The sequence below is a fragment of the Rhinolophus sinicus genome, chromosome 5 (assembly GCF_057876585.1).
Source record: "Rhinolophus sinicus isolate RSI-liver-muscle chromosome 5, RSI-T2T, whole genome shotgun sequence".
Taxonomy (NCBI): Eukaryota; Metazoa; Chordata; class Mammalia; order Chiroptera; family Rhinolophidae; genus Rhinolophus; species Rhinolophus sinicus.
Genome location: NC_142505.1, coordinates 83,446,777 through 83,469,387, shown reverse-complemented (window position 1 = coordinate 83,469,387; position 22,611 = coordinate 83,446,777). Strand labels below are relative to the sequence as shown.

At 45.2% G+C, this 22,611-nt stretch overlaps 2 protein-coding genes across 11 annotated transcripts; one reads left to right on the top strand and one right to left on the bottom strand.

Moving 5' to 3' along the window:
• Positions 1-3,276: 3,276 nt before the first annotated feature.
• On the bottom strand, positions 3,277-18,671 carry LOC148758286 (uncharacterized). Of its 6 annotated transcripts, none has more exons than XM_088798686.1 (3): positions 18,518-18,671; positions 9,395-9,537; positions 3,277-4,755 (listed from the first exon to the last, which is right to left on the bottom strand). In XM_088798686.1, exons 1-3 carry the CDS (start codon positions 18,669-18,671, stop codon positions 4,738-4,740), a joined length of 315 nt encoding a protein of 104 aa, XP_088654812.1. In that variant the 3' UTR covers positions 3,277-4,737. The 6 variants fall into 6 exon arrangements, 4 of the variants coding, with proteins under 4 accessions (XP_088654812.1, XP_088654813.1, XP_088654810.1 ...); XM_088798687.1 differs by having other exon boundaries at positions 3,288-4,820; XR_016021355.1 differs by lacking the exon at positions 18,518-18,671 and adding an exon at positions 9,894-10,027 and having other exon boundaries at positions 3,290-4,820.
• GNPDA1 (glucosamine-6-phosphate deaminase 1) lies at positions 10,028-20,924 on the top strand. Of its 5 annotated transcripts, XM_074313706.2 has the most exons (9): positions 10,038-10,167; positions 10,307-10,625; positions 10,852-10,950; positions 11,147-11,282; positions 14,193-14,294; positions 15,625-15,807; positions 16,797-16,981; positions 18,658-18,832; positions 19,454-20,924. In XM_074313706.2, the coding sequence occupies exons 4-9, from the start codon at positions 11,159-11,161 to the stop codon at positions 19,552-19,554; spliced, it is 870 nt and encodes a 289-aa protein (XP_074169807.1). In that variant the 5' UTR covers positions 10,038-10,167; positions 10,307-10,625; positions 10,852-10,950; positions 11,147-11,158; the 3' UTR covers positions 19,555-20,924. The 5 variants fall into 5 exon arrangements, with proteins under 5 accessions (XP_019594670.1, XP_074169807.1, XP_019594673.1 ...); XM_019739111.3 differs by lacking the exon at positions 10,307-10,625 and having other exon boundaries at positions 10,028-10,167; XM_019739114.3 differs by lacking the exon at positions 10,038-10,167 and having other exon boundaries at positions 10,185-10,407.
• Positions 20,925-22,611: the final 1,687 nt, after the last annotated feature.

Genomic DNA, 22,611 nt, shown 5'->3' with positions numbered 1-22,611 from the left:
TACAATGTGAATAAACCTCAAAAACATTATGCTTAAGTGAAATAAGTTGTCGCATCCCAGGCGACGAGGGTTGTGGGGAGCGAGGAGGGCGGCGCAGGGTTAAGAAAAGACAGTAGCCATGAACAGAGTTTAAGCGGGGCCAAGGGACTCCAGCCTCAAGAACTGAGCTCCAAAACCGGCCTATGCACTAGCTTTTGTTAGGTGAGGAAGTAAAGGAGATGAAGCTTGTCAATCTCAAGATTTGTGAATCCCATACATCATAATAGGAAACTGATTCAAGCTAATCCCCCTTTCCCTCAGGCAGCTGAACCATAAGTCTCAGGATGTATGTACTTCCCCAAAGGACAAAACCTATATGCACATGAATAGATGGAGAGCATATCACTGAGTCTCTTCCCCTGCAGGTTGTGGGAAGGAATGCAGCCACAGAGGCAGAGGCTCTCCTTGGGGGGGGGGAGTGGGGGGCTGTGCCCACCTATATGAACCCTGTGGGTTCTCGTGTTGGCCCCCACTCGACTGTGCCTGGCTTGAGTTGCCCCCCCCCCCCCCCGCCATGGGGAATCTTACCTGTCATTGACTAACCAGCCATCTTTCTGGGACCAAACAGGGAGACATAAGGTGCAAACACAAAGGTGTAGCAAAGACCCTGAAAGGATCCATCTCACAGACTTTCCTTTCTTTAGGGGCAGGTAGGAGGAGACAGATGGTAGGCTGCTGCGTGGCAACAAGAAGTCAGACACAAAAGGTCACATATTGTATGATTCCATTTATATGAAATAGGTAAATTTCATATAATCAAAATAAGTAAATCCAGAGACAGGACACAGATTTAGTGGCTATCGGGGTTGGGCGAGGGGCAAGTGGGGAAACTGCTTCATGAGTAAGGGTTTTCCTTATGGAGTGATGAAAGTTTTGGAACTAAATCGAGGTGATGTTTTATATAACACCATGAGTGCACTAAATGCCACTGAATTGTTCACTTTAAAATGGTTAATTCTGTCAGGTAAATTTCACCTCAATTTTTTAAAATCACATTCTAGGAGCTACACAGATACTCAGAAACACTGCATGTTCCCCCATGGCACCTCTTCCAGCCCCAGGCACACAGTAGGTAGGTAATGAATACTTGATGGTTGAATACTAGTTGGTTTTTAGGCTGTGCTGGAGAAGCCCTCTTTTGGAGGCAATATGATCAAATGGCTAGGAGTACAGACTCCTGGATCAGCCACTGACATGACCTTGGGTGAATTTCTAGACCTCTGTATGCATTTTTCTCATCAATCAAATTGGAATAACTGTGCCTACCTCACAGAGTTACTCTAAGGACTAAGTGAGATTATAATGCATGCAAAGGACTTGAATGGTTCCCAGGACACAATAAACGCTCAGTAACTATCAGCTGCTATGAAGATGGTGATTATCTGCTACCGGGGGTTCCACTGCTCCCAACCCCTCTATTTTTAAAAGTTTTTGCTATATTCTCTCTCTGTAATACATTTTGTGCTTCCGAGATCTGTTTTTGTCAGTAAAGGAGCTATTATCCTCAAAGCAGACTGATTCCCAAGCGATGGACAGTCCGGAGGACCCTTCTTGGTTTTTATTTCCATCATCAGCAGAGAGCTCCCAGGAAGTGAACTCTACACTGAATAATTAGCGTGGTCCGATTCCTTTGACTGCTGTGCGGTTTAGCGCCTTTCCTGTGAGCTCTCTTTCTTGGTCACTTGCTATGTGGGATTACATCACTCCCCTCCCAGCCTTAGGTTATTTCCTGTGTTCTGCGATGCAGAGAAGACTTGAGATATGGGAAACATTGCACACAGCTGGCCGGCCAGCCTCAGAAGTCCACCCTGGTGCAGAGGGTCACCAGACTCAGAAAACATCCTGTCCACCCCCACCGCCAACATCAAACCTCTGGTGCATGCCCAGGTCACACATTTGCCTTTTTAAAATCATTGTTTTCAAAAGAATACACTCGTTTAGTATAGGTAATGCATTCACAAAGGATAAAGAAATCAAACAGTACCAAAAGGAGATACTATGTGAAGGAAGACTTTCTGCTCCCTGCCCTTCAGGGTCCCAGCCTTTCGGTTTCTCTTCCCAAAGACATCAGCATGAGTACTCCTTGAAAATCCTTCTAGAGATAGTCTATACACATGGGGACATATATTTATTCCTACCTCCATGATTCCACGCACACGTTAGCACAAAGGATACCACACATGGAGTTCTGCGTCTCACATTTCTTTTTAACCTAACTGTCTATCATGGTGGCCTTCACATTAGTTCACAGAACTCTATCTCCTTTTTAATGGATACATTATATTCCATTTTACAGGCACACAAAACTTTTTCCAACCAGTTAACAATTGATGGATATTTAGGCTGTTTCCGATATTTTCCTTTAACAAGCAGGGTGATAATGAATGCCCTTCTAGAAGGAAATGAAAATCAGATTTCTTTCTGTTGGGGGTGGGGCTTCCTCCGTATCCCCTCGCACTTTCCCCACAGAGGTGTCTGTAGACACAGGACATGTCCTATATTTTGTCCTGCATCCTGTATTGACTGTCAAGATGCCCTGAGTAATCAAATATATGGTGATGGAAGGAGAACTGACTCTGGGTGGTGAACACACAATGGGATTTATAGATGATGTAATACAGAATTGTACACCAGAAATCTATGTAATTTTACTAACAATTGTCACCCCAATAAATTTAAAAAACAAATTAAAAAAAAAAAAAGATGCCCTGAGTAGTTTTCATTCAGCTTTTTTCAATAAATTACAAAAATGCACCAGAGCAATTTTCCTCCACAGTGATTGGTACTTAAATCACTTAAATAGCAACACTAGCTGAAAAGCATTATCTCCACAAATAAAGATCAGACCAATCCCGTATGGTCTCCTGCAGGTTTGGCTGAGGGAAGTACAAAAGGGGAGACTGAGTGTTAAAGGTACCTCTTTTCATATTCAAAAAAGGAAAACACTGTTCTTTGGCCAAAGTCCCAAGTCATGAACTGTGACCACTGTTAGTTAATAAGAGATAACTTACGATTTTTGTTTTCAAAAATCAGCCAATCAGCACTACTCTCATCCCGGTCGGTAACTACTATGCTTCCGAAAGTGAGCAAATCCAGGGCAGCCCAAGTTTCTGAAAGCCAGCCAATCAGTGAGAGCCCCCCTAGACAACAGCCAATCGGCAAGTGCGTCATTCCAGGCAAGCTTAAAGTCAGCAAGTTAAAGGCAGCCTTCCTCCAGAGATACACTAACACAGCTAAAAGTCCTTACCCTAAATACTTCCTCTTCTGAAAGGCCACCAGCCCCAGCCAGGCTTCCCAAAACCTTACATCAAATCTGCTCTGGCTTTGTGTGGGGGGGAGACTTTGCCTTAAAAGTACACTTCTCACTTTCAGACAAACAGGAAGTTCAACTATTTTTGCATTAGGTGTTATGTTCGATTTAATGTTAGTTCGCAAATTTGAAGCCCTGTCAACAGTAATGAGTTTAGGTTTGTGAGTGACAGGTGCACTGTTGCAGCTGTGAGATTACCAAATTCAATCTCTTTGATGCTGCCGTGGTTTCTATTATCTAGTTTTTGTGTATATTTGAACCCCTAAATATTAAAAGCAAGCATAGATTTTGTGAACTTTCTGAGCAGTGGACATTTATTAAATGAGGAAAAGTTCCTTTCGAAGCTTTCTACAGTATGCAATTGTTTAACATTTAAAAAGGTGTAAAGTCAGATATAAACCAGCATATATTAACAGCTAAGCATATGAGATAATTTCCCCAACTAGTCCTAAGGAAAGTGATAAACAATTTTTTATTGATTAAGAGAAATTCAGATTCAGAAGATAGAACAATCACAGCAGAGATAGAATGGCCTTCCACACTGTATACCATCATCAGTCTGTCAGCTCAAATAACTGAATGTACTACTACCGGAAGTGTTTTCTGCTTCCAAAGTTGCAAGCAAATTTTCAAATGCTAGGATGAAATCTACTTCCATAATAAAAATGTAATAGCTCCATTTATCATTACAGAGATTATCAAAGTTCTAAATGACTCACTTTTTATGGCATAACCACCATGCAAGTAATCCCAATGCAGAAACTTTTCCTTTGTGCAATGTATTTTTCTTGTGAAAAAGGCTTGTTCATAAGGCCATTACAAGTAGAATTCTTTCCAGATGAAACTTCAGAAACAGCAGCAAATTTTTGCAGAGACTTTGTTTTTAAAAGTTGATAATACACACACACACACGCGCGCGCGCACACACACACACACACCAAAAACAAAGGGACACAGGAAACTTTTGGTGGTGATGGATATGTCTCTTACCTTGATTGTGATGATAGTTCACAAGTGTCCATATATGTCCAAACTCATCAAATTATACATATTAAATACATGTAGTTTTTACATATAAAAAAGATTTAATGAGAAATTTCTTACTTCTTTTGTTGGGGATAATATAACTTTTGGTGGATGTTTGTGTCAGGGTACAAACAATGTTTATTCAAGTTGAAGCGAAGCATGCATAGCTCTACGGAAGGTGATGCTCGTCCTGTCCGTATTCTGTATCATGCTGTTCAGTAGTGTCTGATGTCTTTTCTGTTGAGACTGAAGAAACTGTCGTGCAATTGTTCTCCTACTTCGGCATTTAAACTGTTCTGACTGAGTCGTTTGGTGATTTTTGGGATTTTCTTGGCATTCAGTATTCTTCATTTCTCTCATGTTCAAAAACCATTGGCTCTCTTTAAAAAAAACGCAGTTGAGAGAATCCTCCATTTATATGGAGCACCGATGTTATACTTCAATTCTGAAGAAAAGGACCCCAAAATTCTGGTTGAGTTTTGAAATAATGCATTGAAGGAAGTCTAGTTATTTCTTGTTCATAGTTTTCAATACCAGTTTAGCAATAGGATTATGCAAATTGACAGAGGAGCAAACAACATTATTGAATTACTCCATTGCTTAAAGGAAATTGTTGACTATCTTAAAGAATTAATGAAAAGTTTATCCCTTTGATTATCAAAGCTGTTCTTAAAAGGGACAACATTACGTGTGAACAGGAAAATAAATTTTGGGCCAAAGTAGGTAATTATTGCTATGACTATCTTTTGAAATGGATTTCATCCATTGAAAAATTCAATTATTTTAGATGTCACTAAGTACTCTTTCAGCACAGGAACGAGTGAAATCATCATGTGTAGCACTTGAAAAAAAAGGAATAAAAATCGATGACAGTGCTTCTTTTCATTAGTGGGCATTTTAAAAAGTCGTTGATCAAGAATTGCAATGTAATCCTGAAGAGTGGAAAAGCAAATTATGCTGTGAAAGATGGTATTATGTGCTTCAACCAATCAAAGTGGAAGAGCACTTCTCAGTGTTAATTTCATGCCAGTACATGTTCTATATACCGGCTCATGTTAATGCTGAGTGCAATCTCTCATGTTCAATGGCCAAGAGCAAAATAAATTGGATATGACCATTGCAGAAACCATGTCAAAATGTAAATGGACATAGACTGTAACTTGGAGCGATTTTATAAGCAAATTCTGCAAAATGAAGAACTCTTAAGGAGAGCCAAATTACCTGGGGACTATAATGAAAGTGGTCTGTAATTTAGGTACTTACAATTTTAGATAAACAACAAATACATTTTTAGAATAAGTAGGTGTCACGCAACATTTTTCTTTTATTTCAAAGTACATAATATGTATAGGCAATTAGAAATAATTCTAATTTAACTGGGTGCCCTAGGTTTTTATTTCTTAAATGTGGAAACACTACTTCCTCAGCCTCTGTACCTCCGTACCTTTGATCGTCTCTGTCTGTCATGCCTCCCTCCTCTTCAGTGAGCAAATCCGAATTCTCTTTCAAGGCCCATCTCAAAACCGTAGTAATAATAATAATGACCCCTCGTAACGGCTAGTCCTGTGCCAGGCACTGCTGTAAGTGCCTTACATGTATTACATCATTTATTCCTTCCTGAGGTAATTACTCTTGGTAATAATAGTACATACTATAAGGAAGATAAGATTTTTCCTATTTTATGGATGAAGCAATTTAGGCACAAAGATATTAAGTAACTTACCAGAAGTTACCCCATCAGTAAATGGCAGAGCTGGGATTCAAAGCCAGACAGTGTGGCTCTGGAGCCCATTCCTGGATTTGCCACCCACGCCTGTCTGGCTCTGCTCCACGTGGCTCTTCAGGGCTCTGACCTGCTTTCCCACTTAATGTTTGAACCATACAATCGGGCAGTTTATTATATTGTGTTTCCCTTGGGAAGGAGCCTAAAATTACTAAATTTGTGCTCATTTTCCCCATTTAAAAGGAATTCTGCATTAGCCAAGAGGTGGAGCAACCCCAGTGTCCATGGACAAATGAATGGATAAGCAAAATGTGGTGCATACATACAATGGAGTAAGTTTTCAGCCTTTAAAAGGAAGGAAGTTCTGCCATATGGATGAACCTTGAGGACATCATGCTAAGTGAAATAAGCCCGTCATAAGAAGACAACTACTGTATGATTCCCTGTATGTGAGGTATTTAGAGTAATCAAATTCACAGAGAAAGTAGAATGGTGGTTGCCAGAGGCTGGGAAAAGGAGGAAATGGAGGAGTTGTTGTCTAATGGGTATAGAATCTCAGCTTTTCAAGATGAAAAAATTCTGGAGATTGGTTGCACAACAGTGTGAATGTACGAGTCTTAACACTACTGAATTGTGCACTTAAAAATTGTTAAGATGGGGGTTAGCTCAGTTGGTTAGAGCATGATGCTCGTAACACCAGGGTTGCCAGTTCGATCCCCGCATGGGCCAGTGTGAGCTGCGCCCTCCACAACTAGATTGAAACAACTACTTGACTTGAAGCAGATGGGTCCTGGAAAAACACACTTAAAATAAATAAATTTTTTTAAATGTGTTTTTTACCACAATTTAGTATTTTGAAAAAGAAAAAAGGAATTCTGCCTTTGCCTTTTCAGCTTCTCTCCTCTCTTCTGCTCTCTAAGAAGCCAGTTTTGGGCAGTTTAATATCTGGGTTTTTGAGAGGAGAGGAAAAGAGAGACAAATGAGAAGTCAAACAAAGGCATTTACACCAAAGAGGACTGAGAGAAATGAACTGTAAGAAAGAGGAGAATGCAGGTAAAGTGAAGAAGGGGCAAGGCAGGAACACGCCTAGGCTGGTTATGTGGGATGGGGTGTTGGGGCAAAGAAATTTTCAGTTTGCTTAGAATGAACGTGGAGAAAGGTTTCCTGGTGGCAGCAGTGAGAGGACTGACGCAAGGAGGATTTTAAGAGGTGCTCTGAGTTCTAATTTGGATCCTCTTTGACATTATTCTAGAGACAGTAATAACAATTTTAATTGTTTTTGGTTGCTGCACTGTTTCTCTGAATATAACTCAGGTGAAAACAATAACATTAGGTTAAACTATGTGGAATTGCCGATATTTAAGTTTTTGACCCAGAAAAATGACAATGTCATATGGTTCAATCTAATAACTGATATTTATGGAGCTGTCACCATGTATCAGGCATAGTTCCAAATGCTTTACCAGCATTGACTTATTTAATCCCCCCAACAACCCTATGCAGTCATAACTACTATCATCCCTATTTTATAACTGAGGAAACAGGCACAGAGAGGTTAGGAATGTGCTAATACATGGTTGGCATGGAATCTGAACCCACTGGGCTCCAGAACCAATGCTCTGAAACATGTAGGGCTTTGGCTTTTACTTACAAGGCACTAAGCTAAGTGGTATGGGAAATGCAAAGATCAGAGAGATACAGTTATCATTAATGGAGGTAAGACATGGCCTCAGTGGAAGGTAGAAGACACCAAGTAACAGGAAGAAAGGCTCAGTGACAGCTGTGGCAGGAGATTCCACGAACATGGCGGAGGGCAGCACAATGTGGGAATGTGGGGGTGAGCAGTCGAGTGTCTCTGGTGGGTCAGATAATGCACCTCCAGGTACAAGGGAGAGAGATAAGGGTTGACTCCCCTGGCCACCATCCACTCCACTTGTGGAATTTTTCTATTGCTGCAGAACCATTTATTCCACAATTTAGCCACTTAAAAAAAAAAGATTTTTACCTGATAGCTTTCGTGGTTCAGGAATTCAGGAGCAATTAAACTGAGGGATTCTAGTTCAGTGTCTCTCATGAGATTTCACTCAAGATACTAACCAGGCCTGCAGTCACCTGAAGGCTTTGACTGGGGCTAGAGGATCCACTTCCAAGATGGCTGACTCATGTGGCTATTGGAAGGAGATCTCATTTCCTTGCCAAGTGGGCCTCTCCACTTTTCTCAGAAAGTAAAATATCTTCTCAGAAGCTATCCTTTTACTTCATTGGCTAGAACCAGGTTACCTGTCCACCCCCTAGGGGAGAGAAGCTGGAATAGTAGTTGACTTTCCAGCTTCCACATTGGGAGCAGCAAGGGAGAAGGGAGCTGGTGACTGGCTGGTGGATTAATGTCTTCCATGATTACACAGCCTTGAACCAATCAGGGCTGGAGGCATGGAGGCCTCTAATTGGTAGGGCCAGCTCCATCAAACCCATATGAACCCATGAACCAAGCCAGATTTGGGGGGCAAGGGAGGCAGGGTGTTTGTCCAAGGCAAAGGCATACCAGAGACTACAAAAACATCCATCCATAAAAGAGCTGCACATTGTTCCGCTGTAGGTATTAGCTCACAATTCTTTTACTAAACTTTAGTTCCAACACAAAAGGGTGACAAGATGGGTGTAGGTAATAGTTTAAACCCAGGCTTGGAGTGGAACGAGCATGAGGGGCGCAGGAAGTCAGGATAGAGAGCATTTCAGGGTTAGAGGATGGGCTATAAGGAGGGTAGGAGGAAATAAGGGGTAATCGTGGCTACCTGTGAAGGCTAAGCGATGCTAATATTTCATTTAATACTCACAACAGCCATATGAGGTCAGTTTTACTGAATTTCCACCAAGTTCCTATGTTCCAGATAAGAAAATTGAGAACTAGAGAAGTTGAGTCATTTGCTTGAGTCACTCACTCTAGACCAGAATTCAAAACCAGGTCTTTCTGATTAGCTGCCAGGCGGATTCCAGAGCCTGAAGGCTTAAGAGACCTTGCAGTAGTTCCCTACAGAAAGGGAAACAGGCCCTAGTCACATGAAGTCGGCTTCCTGGGAAGATCTGGAGGCAGCTGCTGCATACCAGATCCTGTGATATGTTTGAAGGTTGGGGTGGGAGTCTCACTGGGAAACATTGGCGGTCGTCATGCTGACATGAGATTTCTGACAGAATTAAAAACAAACTACACCACCACTGAAGCCAAACAAGTCCCTCAGACGGTAAAGGTATTAGCTCCACTGCAGCGTCTCATCAGGGTCTCACCAGGTTAAACCCACCTTTGTGAATCTTGTCTGGAGCTGCAGCTGGGCCAAGGGGAGGGGTGAGCCCCCTGGGCTGTCCACAGTGAGCAGAGTCACAGGAACTGGAGACTGTGGCCACCTTTCTGATTGTGGACAGCGTTCGTGGTGTGTTCCCATTTCTGTAATATATAATGTAAATATATTTAAGGAAAAATGATTTAGAATGTGGTCTAAACTGTTAGCAATGGTTATCTTGGGGCGGGGAGTTGGGGAGACCAGGGACTTATCTTTTTCTCTAGTATATGCTGCTGCAAAGGTTGACCATTTTTAATAAGGCAGAAAAAAATCCAATTATATTTAGAACAACATAATGGTTGTAATATCTTGGTAAATAAATGGCATCTAAAACAACAACAAAGAAAAACAAAAACAGTGAAACTGAAGGCAGAACCAGGCCTAACCCTGTGAGACTCTGAGGAAGAGATTCTGCTCTTCCTCCCCCGACCCCTGCCACAGCACTAAAACCCAGCCCTACCCCCGGGCATGGAGCCCACGTTCCTGGGACCCGGGGCCTCCAGTCTCCCTCATCCGGCACAAAACCCGTCTCCAAGCCCCGCCTCCCAGGGCTGTCCCCAGGCCTGCGCGTCCCTGGCCTGCCTGAGAGGGTCGGTGGCCCGGAGCTGGGCAGAGTCCGCCCTGCTTAGTCTGCTCCGTGGGCGGTGCCTGGCAGCGCGTGACCCGCGCCCATGTGACCGGCGCCTGGCTGGGTCTTTAGCGCCTTCCCTGCAGCAGCCGCGGGAGGTGTCCGTGTAAGTGGGGAGATGGGCTAGCGGGGACCCCCCCCCCCCTCGCAGGCAGGGGTGGGCATGGGTCGGAGTCCTGGCGCTGCCTCAGCCTCCGACACCCCGGGAACGAAACCCCAGCGATCCGCTCGGACCCTCTCCCCAGGCGGAACCGGAGGGGTGATGGGATCGCCATCTGGGCGAGGAAAACACTTCTGTACAGCACCGATGGCTGATTCGGCCACCTTCGCCTCGGGCCTTCCCACTGTGAGCGCAGTGCGGGGGAGCAAACGCCCTCCTTCCTGAGCGATTACCTTTAGCCGGTGTGCTTTCCGGGAAACGGAAGACCCATAAGCAAGGCCGGCGGGTGGGAGCACCCCTCTCCAGTTGTGAGAACACACCTCTCTAGGCAAAGCCCACAGCCCCCACCTGCTCTGGTGGCCCAAGATGAACCCATGGCCCCTCTAGTTATTGAGGAAGAGCCGGTGGGTAGAGAATAACCTGCGGGTGGAAGTGGATGGGTGGGGAAGGCAGGCTGGGTCGACCTACAAGATCATAGCCCACATTGAGTACTAACTGGTTACATGCATTTTCTCATGTAACATTCACCCATCGTGAAATTTGTCAGGTAGGTATTAGGTATTTTTTAACCTTTTAAACCGCAATTACTTTTGCACATACCTAATGCTTTTGTGCCTATTTTCACTTAAGAGAAAGGCTAAGAGAACTTGGGCCCTTTGACCAAGATCCTGCCGCTGGTATCAGGAATCGAGATTGGAACCCAGGTCTGTGCTGCAGTGGCGCCTCCTGGTGAGTGGTGGAGGAACTGGGCCCAGCTGTTAATTTCTCTTGTGAGCTCCAATTTAGTGCCTTCCCTTTTTTCCCCGGCTCAGACAGCCGAGGAGAGGGTGTTGCTGGGTGAGAGAGGCTTCACCGTCTCCAACCACCTCCATCCCTTTCTCCCGACCCCTTACCACTGATTCCTTTTGTCACCTGCCCCTTGCAGGACAAGAGGAAGATGAAGCTCATCATCCTGGACCACTATTCTCAGGCCAGCGAGTGGGCTGCCAAATACATCAGGAACCGTATCATCCAGTTTAACCCAGGACCAGACAAGTACTTCACCCTGGGGCTCCCCACTGGTGCGTTATTGGATGGAGAGGGTGCCATGGATTGGGGGTGAAGGTGGGCATTAGGGGATTTTAGGGGGCCAGGTAGGTGGGCTCACTCAGCCAAGGGATTTCAAGGAGGGCTCTGAGGTACTGGTGCTGAGTGAACAACTCCCCTGGCCCCTGGACATACAAAACAGAGGACGCAGCTTCCTCTCTGGGTTGGTTTAGTTGCTGCCTGCTCCTGAAGAATCCTAGAGCTGGAAGAACTTGATTTTTGGCTACATCCTCAGTCAGCCCTGTCAGCCGGGGTTCCTTAACAGGGTTAAGTCCCAGCGCTGTAAGGCACATGTTTTGTGTAATTAATGAATGTATCCTCTGCACATCTGGAGTGCCTCCTAGCCAGTCTCACCATCCTTGGGAGACTTGAGAAGACAGTCACTCAAAGCAATTTCTGGGAGGCTTAATTAAACAGGACCTAAGTGAACAACAGTCCCAGTTTCTTTGGGAAAAAATCAGAATGTTGTCTTTATAGGAAGATATTTTGACCCCAGCTTCTCAAAGCAACTGTCCTAATTATTCTTTCATTAGTGGAGTGCATTTGTCCCAAAGGCCCACCACTAGAGCAGGGTCTTCAAAGTTTTTCTGTAAGTGGCCAGATAATAAATATTTTATGTTTTGCTACAGTCTCTGTTGCAACTGCTTAACTCTACACTCATAGCTCAAAAGCAGCCATAGACAATACATAAATGAACATCAATAAAACTCTATTTATGGACACTGAAGTTTGAGATTATGTAACTTGCATATGTCAAAAAATTCTTTTGATTTTTAATAACCTGAAAAATGTAAAAACTGTTCTTAGCTCATGAGCTATACAAAACCAGCAGCAGGCTAGATTTGGCCGGTGGGCTGAAGTTTGCCACCCTCTGCCCTGGAGGTTTGTGGGAGTAGTGTCTGCCAGTATCTGCCTCAGGCCTTGTGGGGGCCGCACTAACATCCTGTATTCTAACTGGGCCAGAGTCTGGGCTTCTGCTGAAACCCTCCCTTGTTTTCTATGATCTGCAGAATCAGATCCAAGCTCCTCAGAGTAGCATTCAGGGCCCCCCACGACCTGGCCCCTTCCTGCGAAAGAAATTCCTGCTTTCCTTTCATACTTGAACCAGCACATTTCCATAGAGGTTCTCTGGAACATTCCATCTGTTAGATGAAGCACTGGGTGGGATTCTGGGTGGAAACCACAGAAACCAACTCTGGCTAACTTAAACAAAAGGAATTTATTGGCTAGATATTGGGGAGCTTACAGAATTGATGGCAAGGCTAGAGGTTTGGAAAATGGACTAGCCCAAGGGAAGCACAGGGAAGTTGTGTGGCTCAGGCATGGCTAAGGCCATGTCACAAGGACAGGCTGTGTGTGTGGGAGGAGTAGAGGGGGCAGGGGACTGCTATCATTCATTCGGCAGATATTTATTGAATACCCACTGTATGCCAAGCTATTCTAGGTACTAAGGATACAGCAATGAACAAAAAAGAAATTCCTGCTTTCCTGAAGCTTCAATTGTAGTGAGAGACAGACAAAAAACAAGTCAATTAGCAAAATAATACAGTATGTTAGATGGTGATAAGAGGAAGGAGAAAAATGAAGCAAGGAAGTAGGAATAGGGAGTGTCTAGGCAGGGGTGGGGGTTGCATTGTTGGATATGGTAGCAGGGATTGAGAAAATTTTGAGTAAAGGCCTAGAGGTGAGAGGTAGCCATGCAGATACCTGAAGGAAGAGCATTACTGGCAAAGGGATGTGCAAAGGCCCTGAGGTAGAATTGCTTGGCGCAGGATGAGTAAAAGGGAGAGAGGTAGCCAGGGGCCGGGTTATGTGGAGGCTTTGTTAGGTCTGCTTATTATTCAGAGTAAAATGAGAAGCCATCGTGGTGTAAAAGAGTGATCTGATTTGGGTGGGGTTTTTTTCTTTCAATCTTTTTCTTCTGAAAAATGTGAAATATTCAGAAAAGCAGAAAGAATAGTACAGTACCATTTACGTAGATTCACCAATTATTAACATTTTGTCACATTTGCCTTCATCTCTTCTGGCTCGTGTTCTAGCTGCACACACACATTTTTTCTGAACCATTTGAAAGTAAGCTCCAGAAAACCTGACACTTTACCTCTAAATAAAGATGAAGGCACCAGGCAGGGTTTTCGTCCTTCAGCACCTAGTATCTCCTCAGACTAAGGACATTCTTTCATAACCACAGAAAATTAACATACCTCAGGAAATTAAAAATCATTCCACAATATGTAACATATCGACTGTAGTAAACATTTTTTCTTCATTGTCCACATTTATCTTTTATAACTTAAAAAAAAATTCATCCAGTGTCCCTTCTGGATATCTTTAGTCTAATTGTCCACCGCGGTCTTCCTACCTATGTTTGTATGTTTTATGACTGACTGTTTCATGATACTGAACGCTGGGGAAGTCTTCCCGAACTTCCAGGCTGGCCTGTGCTTACCCCGTCACAGCTGACATTCCTGCTGCTTGTCCCCACTCCTAGACAGTGAGCTCCTCCAGGGTGGCTGCATGTGTCTCGCTTCTCTGCATTCCCATCACATGCCCGTGCCTCGCACGCAGTAGTTGCTCAGGGAGTGTCATTAAGTCTGACGTCCACTCAGATACTACTCATAGTCATTTCAGTCATTAGGGTGCTGGGCACTGGGGATTCAGCAGTGAAGAAGACAGACACCGCTCTGCCCTCCTGGAGCTTACCATCTAGTGGGGAAATAGGCAATAAGCAAGCAATGAATGCATGGCCGTTAGGACGAGCATTTGGGTAGTACCTCAGATCTGACAGGTTCTCCTGGAAGAGCCCTGAATTATTCCTGGGTATCCTGTGGATTTCCAGGAGCTGGGGGACTGAAGGGTGTTCACGGCTGTGGCCTCTCTTGCAGGGAGCACCCCACTTGGCTGCTACAAGAAGCTGATTGAGTACTACAAGAATGGAGACCTGTCCTTCAAATATGTGAAGACCTTCAACATGGATGAGTACGTGGGTGAGTCTTTCTCTGTCAAGGTCCGTACCTGATTCCAGGAGCGTCGCACTCCTCCCCTCACAGGAATGCCGATGTCTCAGGGAACCGGTGGCATTTGGCGATAGGTTCAGTTCCTGATACCTGTCTCTTCCAGGCCTTGGTTTACTCAGTTATAAAATGGAGCTAATAAAACTGACCTCATAGGTTGTAAGCATTAAATGATATCACAGAAGCAGAAGCTCTTGTTCAGAGCAAGCACTTAACATTAGAGTATTTTCTCCTCTGTCTCCTTCTAACGCCATGCTGTCTCTTTTTGAAACAAATGATTAGAAATGGGATCGTGGCTGGGGTGCGTCCCCTCGTGTCTGTGTCTGGACTTTCTCTCCAGTGTTCATCTTCTAGCTCCCCTTTCTGCCAGGAACATGGGGAGGGGAGCTAAGACTAGTGTCCTGTCCACTGCTGAACAGCTACACCTCGGTCGTCTGTCACCTCCTGCCACCCCCATCCCCCACCCCTACTCCCCTGTAACTTTGTAATGGCTTCACTTTAAACATTTTTTAAAACCATAAAATTTACATATAACATAGAGTTGACCATCATAACCGTTTTTGTGTAAGTTCAGCAGCGTTAGCACATTCATACTGTTGTGCAACCTAACCCATTTCCCACTCCCCCAGCCCCTGGCAGCCACCAGTTTACTTTCTCTATGAATCTGACTACTCTAGGTACCTCATATACAGTCTTTTCTCTTTTTGTCACTGGCTTATTTCATTTAGCATAATGTCAAGGTTCATCCATGTTGTAGCATGAATCGGAATTTCCTTTTTAAGGCTCACTGTAAACATTCTCAATGTTTAACATTAAATATTCACGTTAAACATTCCTTTTCTTGGCTGAAAAAAATCCCTTTGGGGAAGCCCTGAGGTAATTCTAACCACCTGGTGTTCAAGTTCGGGTGTAACGGGATGTGGGGTGGCAGGCACAGGCCGAGTGGTGTGCTTGCTTCCTTTCCCAGATGAGCGCAGCCCCTCCCCGGGTAGCTAGGCCACCTCTAGGAGCCGCAAGTGAGCCTGGCCTCCAGCCTATGGTCATTCCCTTGTGAAAAGGAGGTCAGAACGAGAGGATTCCTCAGACCCCTGGTGTGTAGCCGCTCTGGCCTGAGCCTATAGCCACAGGTGGTGGTGGTGGGTAGGTCCTTAGGGACACCAGTTCAGACGATGCCAAGTGGGGTTGAGGGTCAGAGGGCTGGTGCCCACGGCTCCCTGTCTGGGGGCCTGGGGATATCCTGTCATCCTCCTTGGGAGGCAGGCGCTGGCTGTGGGCAGGACTGAGCCTGGCGGTGGCCCCACAGGCCTTCCTCGAGACCACCCAGAGAGTTACCACTCCTTCATGTGGAACAACTTCTTCAAGCACATTGACATCCACCCAGAAAACACCCACATTCTGGATGGGAACGCAGCGGACCTGCAGGCTGAGTGTGACACCTTTGAAGAGAAGATCAAGGCTGCCGGCGGGATTGAGCTGTTTGTTGGAGGTGAGCTTGACACTGCAGCGGGGATCCAGGCCAGACCCAGCATGGCTGGACCACATGCTTGTCTCCAAACAGCTTCTCTGGACTAATGACAGTAGGGGTCACTTACTACTCTGACGAGGTAGGGAAGGTGGAGTGGGGCCCTCGCTCCCGGCCCTGGCTCCACTGCTCAGCAGCTGTGTGACCTTGGATAGCCCCTCTTTCTGAACCTCGATGCCTTGTCTGTAAGTTGGAGAGGTTTGAAATTGGACTCTGAGATTCTGTTTCCCAGCCTTAAAGTTTTACAGCTCAATCCTGGAACATGTATAAACAGTTAAAATCACAGACTCGTGTAGTTCCAGAAGATTCCACACTCAGCCCCTGCACACTATAGACAGCCAAGTGAACCTCTGGGAAGTTTTGTGATTTGCCCAAGGTTAGCCCAACAGAGCAGTGGAGAGAACCTTGGGGTGTCCCCCTCTCAGATTTGTGCAGTTGTTCCTGCCCTGGGCTGCCCTCATATTTCTGTCTGTTGCCAGCTCTGGAGTCACCCACGAGGGTATGAAGTTGGGCTGCCTGTACTGCTCTAGATTTAACTCTTCTCTGCTTTAAGGGGAGTCCAGAAGCACTCATGTTCTGAGACTGTATGAACTTGGCAGCCCCTTTCCAGGCCTGTGTGTTTAATTTGCTGTGACTCCGTCCCAGCAGCAGGACCCCTAACTTGCAGCAGGAGAGAGAAGTTACACTTTGATGATCTGGGGAGGCAGAAGCTATTTGGAGTCCCCCTTACTTAGCTTTTTGAGGGTGATAGCAAGTTAACAATGGCTGCGTGTACCTCACATAGCAATGGGCAGGAGGCGGGGAGAAAGGAAGATCATATGCTTAGAGTACCTGCCCCGGTGTGAAGGAAAACAGGAATTTTGCAGACCCCACGTGAGGAAGGAGATAGTCCACCCTTGAAATTTGGGATTCCTGGGACTGACATGGCTGCCTTGGCTGTCTCTCCTGGGCAGGCATCGGCCCCGACGGACACATTGCCTTCAATGAACCAGGCTCCAGTCTGGTGTCCCGGACCCGTGTGAAGACGCTGGCCATGGACACCATCCTGGCCAACGCGAGATTCTTTGATGGAGATCTTGCCAAGGTGCCCACCATGGCCCTGACGGTGGGTGTGGGCACCGTCATGGATGCTAGAGAGGTAAGGGTGCACGGGGTCCATGGGCCTGCACTGGAGTTCGGACTGGTCTTTATGTTGTTAAAAAACTTGAACTGTACAGGTACCGCCTGAATACATTTGTATTAAAAATGAAGACATTATAAATAAGGATAAAATCCCCATGGACCCTGTCACTGTTCCTCCTTCCTCTTTGGAGGGAACCATTGTTCCCAGTGTTAGGTGAATCCTTTGAGCATTAATTGCCCAGGAAACCACAGGCTCCCTGGGCTAGGCTTACGTGCCCCTTTGGAGCTAATCACAGGCCGAGGGAGAGGAGCCCAGCACCACTAATGTCTGAGTAGGAATTTGCACCTGCCCATGTACAGAGAGGGACCCTCTGGTTCTCTGCAGTGGGTGGAGGTCACTGAAGGGAGCCCCCCCTGTAACCCCAGGATGTTTGTGGTTATAGCCCTGTGCTCAGGGATTCATACATGTGGAGAAGTATGAGTGAAATATAAGTGTCTTAAACTGAATTTAGTGAATTTTTTCTACGAAGTCGGGTATCGTTTGAATTTTTGTGGTTCCGATTTCCTTACTGTCTTTCATTAGAATTTTAGAAGCATTTTCTCTTTCTGGGCTATATTCAGTGGGAAGCAGCTTCAGGCTTCTTTGCCCAAGTCTATAAACAAACATCTAAATCAGTGAAAAGCGTTCCCTGTCTAAAGTGAACTTTTGTGAAATGCGTGATGGTGCCAGATTCCTGTTGGGTAGCCTTGAATCACTACCCAGGGAGATCATTCTGTTCGTGGCTCGCAGCTTGTAAACCTTCCTGTCCTGTGAGTGCATCTTAATCTGAGAAAGGACCTGGGGCTGGAAATCAGGAAGTTCTCTTTTCTAAAATGAGTTCTGGGGTCCTAAACAAAGTCATTTTCTCTATGCCTCTGTTTTCTCATCTTTTAAGAAAGAAACAGTAAATCTTGTTCACAGCTCCATGGTACAAGTGAATTACAACAATGAAAGGAAATCCATTGAGCTGAGTTCTTTACAATCACTGTCCAGCACTTACTTTTTTGATATTTTAAATGAGGGGAGTCTGTACCTTTGTTTTATTTAAACAAAAGGTATTACTCTAAGTCACATTAGTAGGTCTAATACTTGGACCCAAAAGTGACCAGATTAAAGGGCAGCCTTGTTGGGATACGACTTTAGGGGCCATACAGATAACTTTCCCCATTGTGTCCAAGGCCCCCTTGCAGACTGGGGACGGGTCTTTTTCAGTCTGTGATTGTGAAAACGTACCCTGCCTAGGACCCCCTGGGGCCCAGTGTCAGAACTGCTGGGGTAAGAGGTGGGCCTTTGTGTGGCACGTCTGTCACAGGGCACTTGCATAATCACTGTCAGAGGTGTGGGAGGCGCTGTAGCGTGGTGGCCAAGACCGTGGGCACGTTACATACCCCTCTCCCCCACCCCGGCCCATTTCCTTAGAGAACACGGGATAATGGTGCCCCCCACCTCAGGCTGCTTGTGTGGTAACGCACGGGGGCACGGAGCACAGTGTGTCACATGCTAACGACTTACGATGGTATAAAGAGTCCTTACAGCCGTGTGGGGTGACCGCACTGGAATTCAGGAGCCTGGACTTTGGGTTCTGCCGCTCCTCCTCCTCCTCCTCCTCCTCCTCCTCCTCCTCCGTCACGGGCTTGTTCTCTGGCCCCCAGGTCATGATCCTCATCACAGGTGCTCACAAGGCGTTCGCTCTGTACAAGGCCATCGAGGAGGGCGTGAACCATATGTGGACCGTGTCTGCCTTCCAGCAGCATCCCCGCACGGTGTTCGTGTGTGACGAGGATGCCACCCTAGAGCTGAAAGTGAAGACCGTCAAGTATTTCAAAGGTGAGGGGGCCGGGAGGAGGTGGCCAGGCTCAGGGTGTGCCAGGAGTGGGGAGCGGAGCTAGCTTTCATGCTCTGGCCATTTTAATCGTCAGCTCTGCTTTTAATAAAAATGAGACCCTACTGTCTCAGAATACACAGTCATTTCTCGTCCATCTGACTGTGAGGGGCCGTTTCTGGAGACCCGTTTGCTCTGAGGAGGAGGAAAGAAAATGAAGTGAAAAGTTGGAGTCTGAGGGCCATGTCTCGGGTTCTCTTCCCCTGTAGGAAAGGCACTGAACTGCCACGAGGGTCTTTTGTTCTTTTACTTAAAAAGGACACACGTGCTTAGGTGAAAATCCTCATTTACTGAGCAGGCAAATTAGGAATTTGTTCATTGCTGAAAAGATTAACCTTTTAATGGCCAACTCTCCTAGAGGTTGCATTTACAAAAGTTGTGTGGATTTTAGCATTCACTCAGAATAACAAACTCTTTTCCTAGTCGTAGGGTGTTTATCATTTGGGGCCACAGAAGAAACATGATTATCAGTTTTAGGACCAAATTTGAAAGCTCCTGGATGTTACCGTTGATTATCATGGAACTCTGCCTCTAACTGCATTAACTACTTTTTAATTTTTTCTTAGGTTTAATGCTCGTTCATAACAAGTTGGTGGACCCCTTGTACAGTATCAAAGAGAAAGAAACAGAGAGAAGCCAGTCTTCTAAGAAACCATACAGTGATTAGCCTGTGTAATCCTAGTGCCAAGTACCCCTTGGGACAGGCAGGTCTTTCTGGAACTTGTCTTTAGGAAGACAGAACCGTATTTCTTTAATCCAGTGGGAGTACTCCAGATAAATGGGTGAACTTACTGTTCTTGGACACGCAAGGTGGAGCCTAGTTGTGGAGTTCAGCTATGGGAGGAATGACTTGTTTGTAACTTACTCTTAATCAGGAAAAAAAAAAATCACTCCATTATTTTGATGTCTGCTCCACAGAGTAGGGGGTTTTAGCTTTTTGTTCTGTCTCTGACGCTGTTCACACGAACAGCACACTCCTGTCAGGAATTTCTATCGTTACGAGCAGATTCTTAAGTGGGGGGAATAGGGGCTTGTTGGACAGAACTTCTTTGGAGAGGCTTTGAGAGCCCCCCATGAGCAGGCTGCTCCTTATTTGAGAATAACTGTTCAGATTAAGGAACAAACTCTCAATGTCTAAAATCAGTGTAAGGAGGCAGTCCCTCTTGTCAGTTACAAGTGCCATGGAAAGAAAACTGTCCTTTTCTTCCCTCAGTTGTTTTTTTCTGCTCTCTCCATTGGCCTTTCCATGAACTGCAAGCACTCCTCAGGGGAGGATTTGGGTGGGTAGGGCTAAGGAGAAGGCTTTGCCAATGAACTCAGAGCCTCGAGGGGCTGAGCCACGTCAGACTCGTCTCCCTCAGGGACCCTCTGGCACCGGAAGGCGGAAATGCTTTTCCCACCAGAGCCCTGTGTTTTTGTTCCAAGGTCTCACTGTGGCTCCTCTCTTTTACACACTCATTAATAAGTAGGAGGTTCACTGGGGCAACAGACACTGCCAGATTTCAATGTGCTGTCCGGCCACGGTGATGGGAGCCAGGGCAAGCAGCTCCATTAGGAGTTTAGTCACAACACACAAGTGACATGTTCTGCTCCCTAGGAGTTGAGTGCCAAAACAGGCCAAATCCTTCTAAAGTTGCCTTTCCCCACTTAAAATATCCTGCCCCTAACCCTCTCTGGTTCGTGTGTCATGCTCCAGTGTCCCCAGACGTAAGGAAATATAGTCCTTTTGCCCCTTTATCCTTCACCCCTTGTTCACAAGATGAGTCTATAGTTCTACCTTCCTTTCACTCTCATAAGCCTTCATGGAGTGGATGCTGCCTCCTCCCCGATGTTGTGCCTGTTTCTAGCTGCTGCTGCTTGTTTCTGGGAAAGATCTTTCAGAGCTTGGCTCAGGCTTCTAAAGTGCTGTGTCTGGTACCAGCGTTTTGTCTTTAGCTTTTATACGTGATTCGTACTGTCATTCTGTTTTAAACTAATAGATCAGTGGACTTGTTTACAATGTAATAATTTTCTATTAAATGCAATTTTTTCAAATTTGTCATTTGTGGACTTCCATCCCCCCACCCTACCCCCAAGGTCAAACAATGGTCGGGGCTGATACATATTTGGGGAAAAGCTTTACACTCACAAGGCCCTAGACAGTCTGCAGCGCCACCCACTCCCATGCCACCCCCTACTAGTCTCCCCTCCTTGGTGTGCTTCAGCCCTTACTGGCCACCATCCCGTTCCTGGAGCCGCTAACATGCTCCTCTCCCAAGCGCCTTCGCCCTTGCGGTTCCCTCTGCCTGCACCCTTCTCCCAGGTGTCCACAAGGCTCACTCCCACAGTGCCAAGCCTTGTGCACACGCTCTCTGATGAAGTCTTCTCCACTCTGAGATTCCAACATCACGCTGCCTCCCCTAACTCTGCCTCTATTCCCTCTCCCAACTTCTCTCCAGAGCCCTATCTTCTGATGAACCATATAATTTGCTTAGTGTCTGTCTCCTTCCACCAAAATTTAAGTTTCACAAGGACAGGAGGTTTGTGGGTTTTATTCACTGCTACATTCTCAGCACCTACATAAATACTAAGGCTCATTGTAAGGTGCTCAGTAAATATTTGTTAAATTAGTAAATGAATGCTGGGAAACAGGTTGCAGGAAGTGAATGGGATTGAGAGTAAGAAACAATCACCTTTTAAATGTATGTTGTATTAATGTTTGTTGGTTGATTCAAAGAAGGAAAAAAAAAGAGAGAGAAAGCCAAGCAAGGAAAAGAAGTAACTGCTGACTTTGTACTTAGCAACTTAGGCGTCAGAATCTGCGTAAGTTTTCAATGTGCATAGTCTTTTACAAAGCCTCCTTCTGCTCTGAGAAATATGGGAATCCTTGGAGAAAATTTTTAGGCAACCTGAGTGCAGAGACTATACTGTGAGAACTAAAAGTTGATAATTATCATAAACATGTTAAGAACATCCTCAAAGCCAGCTTTCTACTACCCTCAGCCTGGTGTGCTGGCCGATTCTGTTAATTGAGCCGAAGTTCAGGGAGCAGGCCACTCTGACCAGACGGCACCCCAGTGTCAGTTTCTCTACCCTACTTAGGGGCTTCAGCTATAATTTAGTTTCTTTATTTTGTGGCTGCAGATAAGTGCTGCTATCAAGAGAGACACATTTCCTACACATAACAACTGGATGTCAACTATGGTTGAAGTACAATTTTAAGTGACATTACGGTTTTTGGTAATACTGCTGTTCCTACCTTGCCGGTATTATTAGATGCCATTCTACCTACCAGTGTGTATAACAGACTATAATGAGACACAATGAGGAAAATTTAAACCCCAGAAGTAAACCTGCTTCTATAACAAAATACTGTCTTAACCATTTACTACATTTTTATAACATGGGAACTGCTGCCACCTGCTGGTGATGCTTCTGACAAAGTTACTGCTTGCTGGGATATCCAAAATTCCTGCCAAAAACTAAAAATTCCCTTCCAAAGCAGGCAACCACATGAATGGCTTTATGATAATCATATCTGATTAACTATAATTTTCTCTTAATAACAACAAAAAATAGTATATTAATGTCTAATGTAAACTAGACACCCTCTACTACTAAAAAATGACCTTGCTGTCAGTGCTATAGGTCTGAGAATATGGCTGCCAAGTCTTTTCTCCTTTATTCTTCTCAACAGGAAAAGATATTTCACTTTAAAAAAAAACAAAAAAACAACAACATGGTG